Below are 19,403 nucleotides of genomic sequence, written 5' to 3'. Positions count from 1 at the left end.
TCTGTGTGTCCTTCTCTCTGTGTGTCCTTCTCTCTGTGTGTCCTTCTCTCTGTGTGTCCTTCTCTCTCTCTCTCTCTCTCTCTCTCTCTCTCTCTCTCTCTCGACACAGAGGAGTCCTCCTCGCTTGCTTGCTCTGTCTCTTCATGTCTGTGTATCTCCCTCTCTCTGTGTGTGCGCGTGTCTGTGTCTCTCCTCCTCCCTGCATATGTGTGTTTTGTGTCTCTCCCTGTCTCTGTGTGTCCATGTCGGTCTCTCTGTCCATGCATGTGTGTGTTCCCCCCCCCCCCCGTGTCCGTGTCTCCTTCCCTAAGTCTGTGTGATCCCTGTGTGCATCCCTCTCTGTGTGTCTGTCTCTCTCCATGTCTCCCTGTAGATCTGTGTATCTCACTCTCCCCATGTGAGCTGGGGGGGGGGGGGGCGGGAAGGGGAGTATCTGTGTGTTGCTCTCCCCATGGCAGGGTGGAGTGGGGTTGTGTGGGTCTGTCTCTCTCTCTCCCCCCGTGAGGTGTGTGTCTCATTCTCCCCATGAGGGGGGGGGTCCTTGAGGGCCTCTCCTCTGCCTCCCCTCATCTGACACACAGTTTGTGGCAGAGCTCGTGAGGAATTGCTCATCAGGTTCATTCTGGGCAGAGAGCTGCCAACAGCCATTCCAGCCAGAGTACATACACCTTAACACTGACCTGAGAATCTAAGTAGGAATAAAGATGGCAGATTTTATGCTTTCTAGGCCTCCACTGTGTCCTGAGTCTGTATACGTGGATCCTCTAATAGATCATGAAACCTGGGCCAGCTACTGCCCCTGTCCATCCTGGGGAGGACTCCTTCCTGACAGAAGGCTCCCCATAGGCTCCCCTCTTGCCTCTTCCTATCTTGGCCCCAATAATTTAACTGAAGAAAATGAAGCAAGAACACAATGTGCTTCTTTAGGTACAATGACTGGAAAAGGAGCTGGTTAGGAAAAAGAGGGGGAAGATCTTTCTAGACAGAATAAGTAACAAATGCAAAGGTCCTAAGAATATTCTTCAGAGCATTTGAGAAACATAAAGAGCCCAATAGGACTGAGATACCAAAAGGAGAGTCAGAGATAAGCAGAAACCAGGTGACACAGAACCTTAGTCTCAGCAAGGAGTTTGGGTGTTCTTGCAGCGAAAAACTGAAGTATTTAAGTAGCAGAAGCAAAGGCTTTGACTTTTTTTTTTTTTTTAAATAAGTAATCCCTCTGAGCACCCACGGGAAAAACCAACTGGAAGCCTACAAACATGTTTCAGGAAGGCAACAAATGGTCTACAAAACAGCAATAGACTTGGAAAAGGGATTCAAAAACATACTGGAAAAGGGCATATAGAATGCAAGCAAGGTATTGCTCAGAAATGAGAAACAGAAGTTTAAGCTACTAAGTGGATATTAATGTTTTGTGGAGCCAGGAAAAGAATATCCCTATTTAAATAGTGAGTTTCTCAGGGAAAAGAAGAGGCTTCTTTGGATTCAAGAGGAGTCCAACAAGGAGAGGCTTCTTTAGAGAAAGATTTTACAGAAAGAAAGAAAAGAGGGAAAGGGGAGAGAGAATCTCAAGCACACTCCCACCGATCATGGAGCCTGATGCAGGGCTCGATCCCATGACCCTAAGATCATGACCCGAGCTGAAATGAAGAGCCACTCAGGTGTCCCTCCAACATGAGGTTTTAAATTATAATTTTATATACATTATATATAAACACATATGTATTTAAAACTTTTGATTCTTATATGAAGAACCAAAAGCTCAAGGCAATAAGCATCCCAACCCACCTACCAAATTAGCATCAGTGCAATATTCTGGAGAACAATTAGCAGTAAAATCAAAAGCCTTACCTTTCCATCTTGATGGTTAAGAGCATGGTGGAATCCAAATGCCTAGACTGAAATTTTAGCTCTAACACTTACTAGCTGTGTAAACTTATGCAAAATATTTACCCTCTATGCCTCAGATTCTTCCTCCATAAAATGACCAGCAAAATAAATCCTACCTTCAACGTTATAGTAAGATAACATGTAGCATGAAGAACTATGGTTGGCACACAAATCACTCAATAAATGTAATGGTTATAATATATTAATTTTAAAAAATCCTGCACTTATTCTGGGGATCATTTTGTGATATATAAAAATAGTTAATAGTTAATCTCTTCCTACACCGGAAACTAGTAGGATATTGTATGTCAGGTATACTCTATTAGAAAGAAATCCTCCACCGTTGGTTGTTTTGTAAACTACTTATACAAAGAAGGTGTCAAGTCTTTACCATTTGCTTCCAGGACAAAACACCGGAATGTCTCAACAAGAGGGAGGTTTGTTACCAAAATAAATTTCAAAACCCAGTAAAAGAAAAATGGGGTCCGAAAGACATGAACTACTAGCCCTAATTAGTGGATACCACTCATTTGTTCTCTTAAAAACATACAAGTTGAAGGAGTTAAAGAAAAAAAATAAGATCATTCTCCACCTTTTATTAGTAAGAGAAGCTCGTGCATTCTAGTTGTTTTCTTGGCTTGCAATATAACTAATTTCTTTGACTCAATACTTTCTGTGCTCCTCACAGCACCACAAAGGGACTTCACCTGTGAGAAAGGCACACACCTACAGTGTTTAGTTCTCCCCACAGGTTTGTTCTGGTGAGCCTTGTATTAAAGGTGCTTACGTTCAACATTTCTAGCAGACTATTTAATACCATCTCTTTCATAGGCCTTTGTGAATTAAATTTTCAACTTTACTAGACTGTTAACTGTACATATTGTAGATATCACTGAGTAATATAAAAGCTACACTAACACTAACTTGATTGGTAGCAACAAGCAAAGTTTAAATGGCTATAGGAAAGAGCCCATAATTAGAGCCAGCTGCAACTCTTAAGTAGGAAGTACAGTAACTTTTTTTCTTTTTTTTTTTTTTTTACAACTTAACCCACAGAAGACAGAAGCTCTAGACCCATTACTCAATACACCTGCAAAGTCAGGACTGCACAACTGCCAACAGGCCACTGATGGCTTTGGAGCACATGTTCTAAGTAGCTAGCTGCCATTCAGGTCAAGCTTTGGGGCAACTTTTAGCCTTCTCATGTGGCGTCCTAGTATCCTACAACATCCAGTTGATCTCCTCAAATATTTTCCTTCCTCCCTCTCTAAGCCTTCTAGAGTGTTTAAGTAGCACAAAGTACTGTTTTTCTACCCAATGAGCCTCAGATTACACGAGGCTGAAGCTACCGTATGTTCATTCAGGAGCTTCTCTGAAAGCTGTTAACAGAAAACATTATCAGAAGATGTCTAATAGAGTTCAGCTTTTCAGAAGGTTTGCATTTCATTCCTGTTAGCAGTAGCCAAGAGGATTGTTTTGAGGTCATTTGACCACTCATGTTTCAGTAGGCAGACACTACTGGAAGATTTCTCCTCCTCCATCTGACAGGCAATGGCCTGACACAAGACATTTTACTTGCTCGTAGTGAAGTTAACCCCGGGGTGAGCCAAACATGCACCAACTCCTTCCTCTGAACATTTGCAATTAAAGGGGAAGAATTAGACCTATTGCCTGCTTTTCCTGTAAGAACTGTGTTTCATAGTAACAAAGTATCTATGGTTGAAAAAGAACAGTTCTTTTAATAGAAATTTAGCTAATAAATGTCAAAGGAATAATAAAATTAGGGGGGAAAACTAATTAGTAACACCTAATGAAAGTGATGATTAAAAAAACAATGGAAGGAACGATTAGGTGAAAGGTTAATGGGAACCTTCAAGTGGAGGGATCAGGCTGTTACCACATGAACCCAGGGATTCATCTTAGCATCACCAAGAATGGCGCAACGGATGTCAGGTGCTTCCTGATGGGGTGTAGTATGATTCACATGCGCCACCTGTGAAGTGTTCTAGCCGAAAGAGTGGAATCTGAATCTAATTAAATCAAGGTGAGATTCTAGTTTACAAAAATGTGAAAGATAAAGGAATAAGTCAAAGCACACCCCCCAACCCCATATAAGGAAGTAGAAAAATCCAGAATGTTATGTTATTCTGCAGAAAACAGACCTGATTCCCCCCACCCCAATACCATTAAGTCAATGGCATGGGAAGGAAGCTCTAGAATCAAAGGAACTCAAGGAACCTACCAACCAAGTACAATGAGTGGGTTTTATGTGAATGCTGATCCATACATACCAGCTATACAAAGACATCTGAGGCAGCTGAAGTTTCACTACATACTGATTAAGACAGGTTACCAAGGAATAGCCAATTAACCAATGTTAACGACATTGTGGTTCAGTAAGAAAATATCCATATTTGTAAGACATGCATTCAGAAATATTTAAGGTAAAAATAATCATTGAGATTTGCTTTATAAACAAGTTTTAAAAACCCCTAAAGAATAAATGAAGTGTGACAAAATCTCAGTGTTTGAATGACAGGTGTATAGACAGGTTTTATGTACCTTCTCTGCCTTTGTGTATGTTTGAAAATTTTCACATTTAAAATAGGAGAACAGGGCACCTGAGTGGCTCAGTTGGTTAAGTGTTTGCCTTTGGCTCAGGTCATGATCCCCGGGCTCTAGGATCAAGTCTGTCTGTCTCTCTCTCTCACTTCCTCACATCCCCCAAGTAAATAAGTAAAATTAAAAAAAAAAAAAAGTAAAATGTGAGAACATTTAAAATAATGTGCTACTAGCCCTTTATATATAGCAAGGGACTATGAATACAACAATATTAGATGCCACTCAAAAAGTGAAAGGGAACTAATTTAAAACACCTCTGACAGCAAATGCAATGTACTGTAGGACAATATGAAGATTGTAGTAATGTTCTATGAAGGGTGCTTACAGCCCTTGGAGTTCAGTTAACTTTACTAGGAAATCAGTAAAATGGATTTTTCAACTTCAGCTGAACAATAAGCCACTTTGATTCATAGTTATTTGAAAAAGAAGTAAACACCACTCAGGTGATTCTTTGAATTCATGAAGTTTCATAGAACTCCAGAAGTGAGAAAGAATTTGAGGTTTCCTAGTCCAAACCCTATAAACCATGTCTAAAGTGTCTTCTCCCCCAGGGAAGGAGAAGTCCACAAGTCCAGGGATACTGCTAACATCATCCTGCATGTGCAGTACATAGTCTATTAGAGGCGGGACAGCCGCACACAATCATTCTACTTCTATTGCCATTAATACTAATTAAGGTATAATTAATACTAATTCCACAGGGTGTTGTGAAAATCAGGACATAAAGAACCTAAAGGCCTGGCACAGGTTAGGACTTGCTATGGATTAAAATGTGTTCCCCCAAAAGAGATGAAGTCCTAATTGCCAATACCTAAGAATGTAGAATTATTTAGAAATAGTGCCTTTGCAACTGTAATCAAGTTAACATGAGGTCTTTAGAGTGGGCTCAATCCAATATAACTGGCATTTTTGTAAGAAGGAACAGAGACCAACACAGAGGGGAGACAGCCATGCAAAAATGGAGTAGAGATTGGAGTTATGCACCCACCAGCTAAAAAACATCTGGGGCTTCCAGAAGCCTCAGGGCACCCCCCACCCTCTGCAGTCTCAGATGGTGCATGGACCTGCTGACCCCTTAATGTTGGGCTCCTAGCTTCTCACAGAAATGTGAGGAAATTAATTTTTGGTCTTTCAAGCCACCTAGTTTGTGGTACTCTTAGTTACAGCAGCCCTAGGAAATCAATACAGTATTATAGTATGTGCTGCTGATGCACTTCTAAAAAGGACATCTAGGAGAGAACACTGGTGTGGATGGAGACCCTCCTCTGCCTCATTCTTCAATCTAGGTAAATATTCCTCTTAATGTAGCCAATTATTTTTTGCAACTGTACCACATCAAAACCTGAGGATAAGTCAAAAATCAATGATAACCCCTTGTCTCCAATATCCTAGTCCTCCATAGTTGCTTCTTTGATCTTAAGAGAAAAACTCTACATTTGTTTTCCGTTAAAATTTCATTCATAAATTCACTGTGTCATGCCCAGCCATCAGCATTCTTTTTTTTAAACCCATCAACTAACATTTAAATGTCCTGTCCAACTTCATGTCATGCAAAATATGGTTGGCAATACCAGCTGTCTTCAACTTAATCATTAGGAAAATATTGTTCCAAATGCCTGGGTGGCTCAGTCAGTTAAGTGGCTGCCTTTGGCTCAGGTCATGATCCCATGGTCCTAGGATCAAGCCCCACCGCAGGCTCCCTGCTCATGCTCTATCACTATCTTTGTCTCTCCCACTCTCAAAATCTGAAGAAGAGGAGGGGTGGGGAGGCAAGGGAGGGAAGGGGAAGAATATATTGTTCCAAACAAGGAAAGAATCCTTTACCAGGTGTCCCTCAAAGTAGTCAATCCATTACTTACCACTCTTTCAAATATAATTCAGTAACATTTGATCATATACCTGCATTTCCCTATCTTCCCCAAAAGGATTTAAAGCCTATTTTGCTTTCCTAAATACAACCTATTATTAACAAAGTTTTTGTCAAAGACGTATCTTCTAGTAAACCTATTCAAGAAAGCAAAATATTTGTATGGCATAACCCAAGCTGGCTACAGTTGCATTGAAATCTGGCTCTCTTCTAATTAAGCATTCTAGAAATTGACATCATGGTCATGTAAAAATTGAGAAATAGGTCTTCTTTCCTTTTTTAGGAATTCAGATTAAACTTCAGTTTCTATAATGTTTATTACAAACATTTAAAATTATGACTCAGAGGCATGAGATACAGAATCTAATGAAGTAATTTTTAGTATTCTGCTTAGAAAGATAAAAGTCTTATAACTTGAGTCAATAGTTGTCAACAAGAATTTCTATTTAAGTACCTAGTAGAAGCCAGATGCATTACAGATGTGCTCATCGTGGCTCTTACAGTTTGAATGGTCTTTAGAGGTCCCTCTACACTCAGTATAGTCACTGGCTTTATAACACTTTTAATACCCTTGGTTATAAAAATTTTAAAACACCCTGTTGTGGGAAAAAGGCAATTTCCAGAGGTTGAATACCCATAAAGGGTCTCCTCCATTAATGGATAGTGTCCTAAATACAGCTGGTAACTTCCTAGGAGCCTCCATTTTGTCCCTAATTCCAAAAGTTAGGATAAATCACATCCTTTTTTCCACATGACAGGCCACAAGTCTTGAAAAGGGAGTGATCGTGTCCCTGCTCTGTCTTCCCCTCTCTAGGGCTCTCCCATCTCCTTAAAAACTCTCAAAACTCAACAAAAAGAGGACTACTTGAAGCTTTCTAAAGTCTTTACAACAGTTAGTATTGAGTCACTTTCAAATCAAAAATCACTTTCAAATAGCAATTGCAAAGGACTACTTTATTTCTGCCCAAGGGAACAGTTACATTGCACCAAATTCATAATTTTGGGCAGTTTTCAAGGGACAATTTCCAAGCCCTAGGTCACTTTACAGAATAGTATTATTTAAAGGCAGGACAAAAAAAAAATCATTCAGTCAAGAATCACATTAGCCACTGCAGGATTTATGGACCAGCATAAGTTGTGGTCAATGGCTTCCCTAACTCCACAACAAACCAACCTCAACCCACTAATCATGCTCCTGGGAACCACAGCTGTCCATTATCAAACAACATTTAGGTTTTTAAATTACTTAGTTTCCTAACTTCAACAAAGTTTCTCTATTATACAAACCTGATGGAAGGACAGTGACACAACCGATCTTTCACTGGTAGAAGGAATGCTATGGATAGAACGGCCTTAACTTCTTGCAAAACATTAAACAGATTCTAGATCCTTAAAAAAAATTTTAAGCTTGTTTGCTCATTCTGTTCACCCAATCTACAGCTGCTCTCTGCCACTTCCTTTTATCTTCGATTTGCAGAGAACACTCAAGAGTTCTCCAAAACTCCCCTATAAACCTGATCCTTAAGCACACAGAACACTTCCAAAAACAAAGAACCTCTAAAACATCAAGACTCAAGCATCAAAAATTAGCATTAATTTTAACAAAGTATTCTTCTACCTCTAAGAACTACCCAGAGAGCATGACAAGTCAAAGACCAGGATTATCTTAATTTTTAACTAGTGATGGTAAACTTGGAGCCCCAAGGGCAATTCTTCTCAATCCACTGGCTGCCAAGAGGTTTTCCATTCCGTGCAGTCTTCAAGCATCAATGATGGTAGTGAAAAACAAAATACCATAGTTACCCCAAAAGACTATGGTAGGGTCATAGTTACCCCAAAAGACTATGGGGGGGGAGGCAGGATGGGTATAGGATTCACACCTGGTCATAGGGATATTAATTCCACCATGATTCAACTCAACTGAAAATTAGTGGGGGGGGGGGGGGTGTTAAATATGCAAGGTCCTAATGATGCAAATCCCTCACCATTAAAAGCCAGCTTTTATCTTAAGGCAGCATTAAAACACAGCAGGTAACGTGAACAATAAGGAGCCAGAGACTTTTTAAATCCTCCATCAGACTTCATTACACGAGGAGGAAAGAACCTTAAAAAAACCTGGATTTTCAAAATATAGGACACTTTCATTATTCTCAACAGGTAAAAATGTGAGAGATTAAAAGAAATGGACATTCTCCGTAAAGATTAAAGAATGTGGCAAACAATTAATTGGCAAGTATTAATTTGCAGTTGTTTTGGCCAACTCCAAATTTTACCAGCTGGTTCAGGTATGCACTTTATGGAAAACCTTCATAAAACTAATGTTTTCCAAAGTGACTTAGAAGCTGGAATCCACCTCTAAGTTGACAGGATCTTTATCTCACAGATCTTAAAACTTCGAGGTTGGTTAAGTTTGCCTTTTGGTGAGGTTTTGTCAAAAGGATTAAGGACCCAAATCAGAAATGCCCCCAGTAAGGCCGAAAGCTCTTTATTTGTTCCTTTTTTCTCCCTTTCTGTGTGGATATCAAGATGATTACAACATTAATCTTACTAGAGAAAGCACAGGCGTTTTCTCACCTGAACCAACGGGACAAAGCAAAGTAAGCACATCCAACAGAACATCAGAGAACAAAGCAGCAGGAAAAGAATGTAAAGTGTGCCCTCTATCGGTCTGTGAGTTCTAATTGCCAAATTGGCAAGTTGTATCCAGCAATAGGGAGACATGAAGGCCATCCTAGTAGAAAAATTTTAAGATATGCTAACCCAGCAGCAAACACCTAGCAGAAGCCCCCTTGACCTGAAGAGTGTTCAGGCTGGTTCTGACCAATCTGTGAGCCTGTTGTGCAATATATAGGAGTCCTGTCAATGCTAGCATATGTCATCAGCTGAGAAATCGCAACAGCAATTTCTAAAAACCCTATATTCTGTTTTATTAATGAGGTAAAATTAGATCATATGAGAAGAGGGTTTTAACAAAACCCCCTTATTCTGTATATTTGGTGCTTCTACAAACTTTTTAGAGGAGTAGAGAGAATTAAACATCCATTGTCTTTGAGTAATGGATCATTAGCCAAGTAATTATTTACAGAGATAAATCCTGAGATAGTGCTTCTGATGTTCCCTCATACTGTGTAATATGTACATGGCAAATAGCTGGAAACCTACTACCTGGAAAATAAGGTTTTAAAAAACAAATGTGTTTATCAATTTGGAGCAGCCATTTGGCATCAGGCTAGTTAAGAAGGTCTACCTCCTACTACTTTAACTCATGCTCCTTAACCTATTGAAGGAAACAGATGAACTATGGCCATTTTGAGACTTCAGTGAGAGCTTTAGATCCTCTCTCTATACCCTAAAAAGAAAGGTTTTGCTTTAGTTTCAGGGGGCTCACAAAAACCTTGGTTCCCTCTCTGGACCCCAAATTAAGAAACCCTGCTCAAAAGAAATGTGCTAAGTAAACTAAACTCTAAGTGCCCTTGATAGCCTTCAAGTGATGAGAACTCAAAGATCTTAAATGAATTTTAAGGGTTTCCCCAAGCAACTAGGTAAGAAAGCAAACTACTTATAATTAGTTTCTCTACATTTTAACAGAAAAAGAATATCTAATAGCTTTTCTCTAATCTTGGTTATTCTAGTTATGATGGTATAACATCTACAGGAGTATACATAAAATTATACACACACACACACACCCCTCTACACACAGGGTGACACACACATCTGCATAACCACACACCTACAGACACACATTTGTTTTGGCTACTGGTATCGGAGAAATAAGAGGTTCCTAAAATTCATATACAAAAATCCTCTTAAAACAATGATCAAAAAAATTTAACAATACAAGTATGCAAAAAAATTTTCATAACCAGATCACACTTTCAGTCCTACACTTCAGGTACCCCCACCTATTCAGCCTTCAGTTATCAGTTAATTTATTAGCACAATTAGGAGTTGAAGTTCTGAGGCTCAGTAGAAGTCCGTGGTTCAAAGAACTTTGGAACGGTTTCAAAAGGGGATTTTTTTGAATGAACAGTTATGTTGGACACATAATGCATACAGGAGAAGCCAGGGAGTTCAGGAGGATTGCATTCTACTAGTTCTAGCTATTTTTCATTTAACTTAGTTATTGGTTTTTTGTTTTTTCGTGCTTAAGATTTTTATTTATCTATTCAATGGTGAGGGGAACATAAGTGCGGAAGCAACAGAGGGGGAAGGAAAAGCAGACTCCCCACTGAGTAGGGAGTCTGACATAGGCTTCTATCCCAGGCCCCTGGGATCAAGACCCAAGCCAAAGGCAGACACTTAACTGACTGAGCGACCTAGGCGCCCCTAACCATTTGTTCTTAATATAAAATTTCACCTTCCAATGCTGTCAAACTGGTTGCATCTTCTCCAAATAATGAAAGGTCAATGCCCTCCCAAAAGGCACTATACAAAAAAAGGGAAAAAACTAGGTAGGTCATCTATTGATACCTACAGACTTGTTCCTCTCACACACACCCACATTTCTCACAAATATGTCTGCACAGTTATGGGACACTAACATCAGGAACACAAGAATGCAGATTGAAGGCTTTTCCTGCACAATATGGGTTATTAATATAATTGCCTTTTGGGAAGAGAAATACAACTTTTATTTCCCCCTAAATGATTATTCATATGGGCCAAGTGTTTGGGGATAAAAAAATCCCTAGTTGACCCTTTCTCTAGAAGTGCTTTTAAGATATAGATTAACCCCACCCCAGAATTTCCCCTTCCCTGCCCCAAGCTCTCTCTGCCAGGTGGGGGTGCTCTATCATTCAAATAATAAACTAGTATACAGATACACCAACAAACACTAGTGTGCTCTACGAAATTCTGAAGATTATCAGAAAAGACTTCAGAACGAAGGCTAGACTGGGGGAGGCTTTTATAGCTCAATGTTTTTGGTCTTTAAACTTTAAAGAATAGCAAATAATGAAATTATACCTACTATCTAATAATCCATACAAATGTCGACTATGCATAAAGAACTTAGAACTTTTGTTTTTTGAAACTTAAGTCACCAAAATTATTTTAAGGGCAAACAAAATCTCATCATCAAGGCCTTTTTGTTTAGCCACAACTTGTAGAGAAGCACTCTGTTAGGCCTGCTTTGAGGATATAAAGATGAATCTGCCGAAGCTCTGCCCCAGAGTTTGAAATATGATAAGGATAGGGCATTTGGCAAAATAACCAGAATAAAAGGGAAAATGAGAGCATGCTTTAAGAGTTGCACAGAAGGCTGAGAAAGTTATGAGGGAATAATTGATTCTGGCTTCAGAAAAAAAAAAAAAAGGCAGAAAATTCCAGGGAGTGGGGGTGGCTTCCTAGAGGGAGTGACTTCAGCTGAACACCATCAGATGGCTCAACAACTTAAAAGACTCAAAACACATGGTGTGCCTGTAAGTGAAGTAATCCAGTAAAGCTTACGCGTGTAGCCCTTCCAGGGTGGTGGAAAATTGGAAATGAGCTGCCACTAGGTGGTGGGGAAAGCCTTGAATGCAGCGTCAAAGAGGCTGGCACTTAGTCTGCAGTCAGTATGGAGACCCCGGGGGAGTTGGGATTTACGAACAGAAGTCATATGATCAGATCCGTGGTAGAAAAGCATTCAACAGGTTAGCCTCAAAGGATGGAGTGAAGAAGAAATAGATGCTGGGAGAGGAGGAGTCCGTGAGGGTCTGAGCTAGGAAGTACCTTCTGGGATGGAAAGAATGAGGTGGAGATAAACATTTCCAAGGTAGATGCGCTAAGACGTATCGAGCCAATGAAAGAGGCAATAAGGAGGACAAAGACGACAGGGAGGCTTCCCAGCTGGACTCCTACAAACCACATGAACAGAAAAACAGCAGAGAAGACAATAGCAGTTTCAAGTTCACATGTGCATGGAACGGAGTATCAGTATATGAGGGTGCTTGGCCTATCTCTCCATAGGGCAGTAGCTGGGAAGTCAGAAGGTCATAGAACCTGAAGCTGAAATAAAAAAAAAAAAAAAAAAAAAAAGCTTTTAAGTTGGAGCTGGTGTTGAGGCACTCTACATGGAAGGAACAGTTGAAGATACAAGGAAGAAGCCCCCAAAGGAAAGAACAGCGGAAAAGAAACACTGGTCTATACCTACTCTGAATGTGAGGACCAAATAAGAGAAATGAGCAGAATAGGGGAGGCAGAAAAAGTATGAGGTGACTAGTCAAAGGAAGAGACTTTTCTTTGCAAAGGAGGGACATCTCCAGAGGAAGGAGTCAGGGAGGACTGCAGCAAGGTTGGTAGCCTCGCAATGAGGTGAATAGAAGGAGAACACTTAGGAAAATCTTTTCAATAAAGTGGCAGATGCAAAAGCCCAGTTGTAGCTGATTAAAGGGTGAATGGAACAGGATTATCAATCAATAGAAGGTAAAGGTACAAGTGAAGGAAAAGGGAAGAGATTGGAAAGCAATGGGAGGAAGAAAAAAAATTAAGAATTTTAGGATTCACGGGGAGCAGCATCCTTTAAAAGAGCAGCCCGGGTGGCTCAGCGGTTTAGCGCTGCCTTCAGCCCAGGGCGTGATCCTGGAGACCTGGGATCGAGTCCCACATCAGGCTCCCTGCAAAGAGCCTGCTTCTCCCTCTCTCACAAATAAAATCTTTAAAAAAAAAAAAAAAGGGTGACTGGCATGGAAAGGTCCTAGAGAAAAGAACAGAACAGGTGGGGGCAGCCCTTGGGAGGAATAAAAGCATACTCTCCTTAATTATTCCCCCTCTCCCATCCCTTCCTGGTCCTGTCATCTAAGCTAAGACAAGAGAATAGGAAAGAGGACTGAAAATCCTTTTTAGTTCCAAGGATCTAATCCCCTAGTCCTACTATCTCCAACCCCTTTCTCTCCACACGCACGAATACACATACACCTGTACACATATATATCCCTTCCTGAAGGTATGCCGAATTATATGCATTATGTGTGCTCTTCAGCATTAACTAGAACCTTCCATATTTATTCCATATAAATTCCATATTCCAAATAAAATTCCATAATTATGGAATTAAATATAATTCCATATTTAAAATGATGAAAGTGTAGGAATATGGGCATGCAACACTATACCTACGATCAATCCTTGATTGCTGCAGATGAGAAAAATGGGGGAAAATTGGGGGAGGAAAAAGGAAATTTAAAACTATTTTCATCCCAGGGTTTATCACCCCCTTTTAGCAAAGTAGTTATCAGGCGTTATATCAAATGATTGTCGGTCATTTATTTCCTGCACTTAGGAGGGGTAAGACTGCTTATTCCTCGGGGGCAGGGGGTGGGGGGAGAGCTTAAAAGACAGTCAGTTGGGAGGAATGAAGTAAAAAGTATCCTGGGTAATCCATAAACTGGCCAGTTAGTCTTAATAAATCAAGAGGTGGTTTTGCATTAGGGAATTAGAAATGTCATTTCCAACTTGTGATTTCTGCAAAATTGGATGCTACCCAAGCTGGATTTATAAGCAGATAAAGCCAGAATTAAATGAAGGCCTGGGGGAACATCACCTATTCTGAATCACTTCCAAATTTCAGTAGAATAAGAGGTTGGTTGAGACGCAGCAGTTTTTCAACCTCTGTGCACTGGTAAAATACTAGACAGAAAAACTCAGAGTTCTACTAGAAGAACAAAACAGCCCATTAACGGAAGAGAATATTTATATGCAAAGTTAAACATCACAGGAGATTTTCTGAAATACTCAAACTTAAAAAAAGGTAATACACAAGATGTATTTTAAAGCTTTCTCACGTAAGTGTAGGTAAATATATTCCATGTGTCATCTGTATTTCCGAAAGAAGACCAATGAGAAATGAGTTATCATTAACAGTACTTGTAAAGGCACATATCTCCAAATCTCTCCATTAAATTTTTATTTAGCCCTATAGCATTAAAGAGAAAATATTTAGGTTTTTCACCAACCTCAGTTACCAGAAACATACCACACTGTTTGTGATCAACACTTCAGTTTCACAGAAGAAGCCAAATCTAATCTTAGGGAAAATGAGAGGTTATGGAAGGAGAAGCTGAGGCTTTGCTATGGAAAAGACAAGGCAGGAAAGATTTGTCATATTATGCCCCCTACCATCCAGCCACCAGAAACACCAATTACATATCTGGGCCTTGCTATTTTTTTAAGCAGTGTTATCATAGATGTTTTCATAGATCCCAGTTAAAATGTAATTGGGCATATAAACAGAATGAAGGAGATAGAAAAGTTAGTCCCTTCATACTAAACTCAAGAAATCCCACAAAACATGATAAAGTTAGGATTGGTCTCTGCCTCTCAGTCCTTCAGCCTGAAATGGGTCTTACAACCATTCCAAAAAAAATGAAACAAGTCTACCTAGTTTACCATACAAATAAATCCTAAGTGGTTCCAAGACAGGTACAGGCAGCCAGGGTTAACAGTAGCTAATAATGACCATGCTTTTGAATGAGAGAGTGGATGAGAGGGCCACCGCGTTCCAACTGTCACTGTTTAGACAAAATGTGAGTTGTCAAACAATTTTTCAAAAAGTTGGCATGTGCCTTTTCTCTACAGGATTTTCCTTAGTGTTTGTGCCTAAGTAAAAATTAATGAGGCATAGGCCCTATTAATGGTTATCAAATATATTTTTATTTTAGGATTCTGTTTTCTAATAAAGGGGGAGAAAGAGTGTAGACAGAGTTGTTTATGATGATCTCCCCCGTACTAGGTGTGGCCAAAAGTAGGGAAGGTTGATGTTCTCTCAACCTTCTGGTTATATTTTGAAATACAACATACAGTTAAAGGATATATTTGCTCTCTATTCCAAACTGGATGCAATTGATTTTAACTGACTAAATTATCTAATCTCTGCCAAGAATTTTATTTCATTAAGAAAATGATATTATAGAGCATCTGAGATCATAGAGCAGACTAAACATAAAGCCAAAGGAGTTCTGAGAATGCTCCACAGTGAAGGTTTGATTATTTGCAGATGGAATATAGAAGGGAAAAAAAAAAAATCAGCTTGCAGGCATCAGCCTAACCAATCCTGGTATCACTGCTGCCTCCACAGTAGCACAAAGCCAAGAAAATAACTGATCTTCTAAGCCACAACATTTTTTTTAAGGTACTAATCACTTTTCTCCCTAGAAAGTAATATTTAACTGCCACTATCCAAGACAAAAGGAAAAGGGGAAATGTTGGTACCACAATAGGCTCTAGCATGTCAACTGTCACTGCTGACATGATTTGGCTAGTGGTCAAGCATTCACCAAGGAACTAATTTAAATCAATCTTCTTTGGGAAAGGCAATTGTTTGGTATGCGCAACAATTGGTGTAGAATCAATCAGTGGACATGAGATCAATTAAAACCAGCTTAAGTTTGTGAAGAGGGACAATTCACACAACCTGAGTTAGATCTCTATTCATTTCAATACTAGCACAATGCAATCCTTAAGCTTCCTTGCAAAGCAGAAAAGCTACTATCACCCTACGCTGTCTCGCCAGGCCTTCAAGTAGTTCCACTTTTAATTAAAAACACAGTATATCCTTTGTTGGCACAGATAGTGTGGTGACTTTTAAAAACCGTAGTTATTTTAGCCAGAAACTTGGAATTTGGGAAGGGGCATCTGTTAAGAAAAGGGGGAAAATGCAAACTTTGATAAGAATTTGGTGGTGGTGGTTTTTAAACACAACCTTACCAATTTACACATAGCCGAAAGTGGTGGAATTTTATTAAATCGAAATCCGAAAGGTTGGTTTGGCAAAAGTGACTATTGCACACTTTAGAACTGGGTTTCTCGGTGTCAGCACTTGAGGATATGGAGGGTAATTGCTAGGAGATTTTGCCAAAGCAGCTTTGAAATGAATAGGTTTTGTGTCAGATACCTAAGGCGGCCCAGGGCCAACCTGGGAGCCGGCCCTGCCGGGAAGAGCGTGCAGTACCACTTCTGGCCGCAGGGGCGCCGCGATGCCCTCCATCAAACAGCACCGCGGTGTCCAGTTCTACCCAAACGCTTAGGGTAGATTCCGCCACGCCCGGCCACGATGGGACAGGCAGCGGGAGCAGGAAGACCTCACGAAATGGCTCGGTCCTCTCATAAACAACCACTTGGCAAAGCGTCGTAGGAATTTCTATCTTTGCACAAACTCTAAGCATCTCCGTTTTTTTCCCCCAACCAAGAAGCACCTTGTGCTGTCAAGAGGAGATAAATCTTCTCCAAACACTTTTGACCACTGTGTAAGCAAAAATTGCCAGATCTGAGTGTAATACCTCAAAAGAAATTACCAAGTGGAGAAAGGAGCAGGTGGGGAGGAAGCCCGGAGGAGGAGATGGAGAAGGACGTTTTCAAGACTCCTATCAATATTAAACTTTCACGGCCTCTGGGAAGAAATTTCTCCCTAGCATTTTTATGCGAAACGATTTCTGAAACTATGCACTTTCCAAATGTCAGACGTGAGAAAAAAAAAAAAAAAAGAGAGAGAGAAAAGGGGTAGACTTTTTAAACATCTGTGGCGTTAGTGGGAGAGCAGAGGTTACTGCAGTGGCACACCACCGGTTATCCCGAGCTCGGCCGCCAATCTCCAGCCCCGCGGGTAGGTGACAACAGCTTAACGAGGTCCTAAAAAGCTATGAAAAGTTAGGGAGAGAAGGGCTCTCCCCGAAATCTGGGTGCCGGGCCGAGATTCCGTAAAACGAGTTCTAAACATATTATAGGTCGAGTGAAACTTTTATATCCCAAAGAAAGAAAAAAAAAGTCAGAATCTGTTAACTTCAAGACAAATTCTAACCGTGCACAAGTCCAAACTGCTAGAGGAAGACAGTTCCCAGGGGCTGCTGGGCACCTTCCATGCGCGGCAATGCGCGGACTGCGTGTGTTGGAATTGGGTTTAAATTCCCCAGAAGAGCCTCCCTTCCCCTAAAATGCAGCTGGATTAGCTGCAGCCACAGCAGGACTCAGAAATAGGCGCACAGTAAATCTGCCTGAAAGCTAGTTCCCTGAAATATTTCTGGAGGCTTCCACTTGCCTTCCCCGCAGCGCACACAAGTGATGGAGATTGAGGGAGCGGTTAAAAAGCCAGAAGTGAATTTCGCTGGGAACAGAAAGCGTATGGAGAGAGCAAAGTCAGACCGGTCCCCAAAACATCACTCTGCACGCCAGCGCTCCCCGGAAAACCTGCGTACAAGTTGCTGATCAGTGCAAAAAAGTTCAGTAAGTCATCCCACGCAGTCTTAGGTTCCAGAGACATTAATTTTGCCCCTTCCCTATAAATGTAGGTCCTCCACCTTGACTTGGTACCCCTCCCCAGCTCTCAACTCGCTCTCCCCCAGTCCCCCCCACATCCACACCCACAGTGCTAGGCCGTGTTCAAAGCGATCCGGGGCGCACGTGAGTGGGAAAGGTAGAGATGCGCTACAGGGAAGACGGTTAAGAGGACTGGAAAGACAAAGAAGAACAAGAAACAACGGATGCCGGATAAGAAATGGGAGCGAGGGAGAGGGGTTCAGGAGTAGAAGCGCAGCAGCGAACGGGGTACGGCCCGCACCACTTGGCCCGGGGCGCCCGCGGGGCTCACCCGGCTCCTCGCACGTCTCGCCCCGGCTCGCAGCGCCCTCCGAGTTCTGCCGAGCTCAGGCCCCAGGAGTGCAGAGCGGCGGCGCGCGGGAGCGGGCAGGGGGGCACCGTGCGCCCCGCGGGGCCTCGGGAGCCCCGGCGCGGCCCCACGCACCTCACGCGGAGGAGGACTCACCTCGCTTGCTGCGTCTCCATCGGTTGCCTTGGCAGTGGCTGTAATCCATACAGTTCAGGATGATGAGCGCAAAGGAGAAGAGGCGAAACTGCATCTGGGCGGCCGGGCGGGGGAGAGGCGCCTCTCAAAGTCGGGGAACTGGAGAGCTCATCCGAGGAGCCGGCGCCCACCGCGCAGCCGGGGAAGACGCGGAGCGCGAGGGGCCGCTAGCCCGGGGGGCGCGCTGGTCAGTTCGGCGCGGTCGGCATCGCTCACCCCTTGAACCTGGGAGACGAGGAGGAGAAACAGCGTGGAGGGAGCCCCGGGGAGGCAGCCGCCTCTACGCGCGTCCCGACTTAAGAAGGGGAGGGAGGGGGCGCGAACCCACCGGCGGGCACGAGCCGCGGGGCGGTCTAACCCCGAGCGCACAGCTGCCGGCGACGAGGAGGGGAAGGTGCTTTGCAATCAGTGAATTAGCAACCTCTGCGCAGCTACAGGCTCCCACCCGGGGAAAGCAGGCGCGTTGCGCGGCCGGTCCAGGGACAGGAACGCGCTCCAAAGGCATCAAGGGCGCAGCGTTCAAGGAGCCCCCCGAGGTCCAAGGTCCCACGGCGGGTAGCCGAGCGCGGCGGCCGCGGTGGCCGGGCGCGGGTCGCCTACCGTGGCACTTACGGCTCGGGCTGCGCGGCGAGCCTAGGCGCGGCGCTCCATCCCGGGCCGGGGCCGCAGGTCGCCCCGCTAGCACGTGGGCTGGGGAAAAGTTTGCCGCGCGGCCCCGGGAGCGCCCGCAGCCCCCGCGGGTTGGCAGCGCGCCCCAGCAGGAGCGGCGGGCGGGCGCGTCGGCAGCCTCGGGGATGCTGCGTCCCCGCGGTGAGTGCGGTCCTCGGGCGACCGGCGCGACCGCACTCACTCTCGAGGTCCCTATGCAACTGTGCGGCCTCCCGGCTCCCACTCCGCAGCCACCCGCAGCGAGGATTCCTCCCTGCCCACGCTGTGCGAGGCAGAACGGTCCCGCGAGGCCGCAGGGATGTGGCGAGCGCACTTTCCGACGGAGATGCAGCCGGCGGAGGCTCGGGATGCTTCTATAAGTAGGTGGTGCTGTGGTCCAAGGCATCCGTGTCAGGCTGCCTCGGAGTTCCTGGGTCCTAAAGCCAGAAACTCTCGGGTTTCCCTGAGGTCCTAAAGAGCGCTGACGGCTTCCAGCGCGCCCAAGCCCAGCAAGTCCCCTCCGGGCTTTCCTGGAGTGCGCGGCCGAACCCGAGAGTGGCGGAGCCGGGGGCGCCCGGGTCTGCGCTGGGCGGGGGAGCG

The 19,403-nt window shown here is 43.1% G+C and overlaps 1 protein-coding gene across 3 annotated transcripts in view; it reads right to left on the bottom strand.

The window, feature by feature from the left end:
* The window catches only part of RSPO2 (R-spondin 2), a 150,157-nt gene extending 130,971 nt beyond the window's left edge, over positions 1-19,186 (bottom strand). For 2 of the 3 annotated variants that reach the window (XM_041769323.1, XM_041769325.1), the window contains exon 1: positions 18,117-19,186. In XM_041769323.1, the coding sequence (XP_041625257.1) occupies positions 18,117-18,210 (94 nt within the window). In that variant the 5' untranslated portion in view covers positions 18,211-19,186. The remainder of the gene's footprint in view (positions 1-18,116) is intronic. The other variant, XM_041769324.1, reaches the window with a different exon arrangement.
* Positions 19,187-19,403: the final 217 nt, after the last annotated feature.

This window comes from Vulpes lagopus, chromosome 9, assembly GCF_018345385.1.
Source record: "Vulpes lagopus strain Blue_001 chromosome 9, ASM1834538v1, whole genome shotgun sequence".
Lineage (NCBI taxonomy): Eukaryota > Metazoa > Chordata > Mammalia > Carnivora > Canidae > Vulpes > Vulpes lagopus.
The sequence above is the reverse complement of the archived record's forward strand: the minus strand, read 5'-3'. Positions and strand labels throughout refer to the sequence as shown.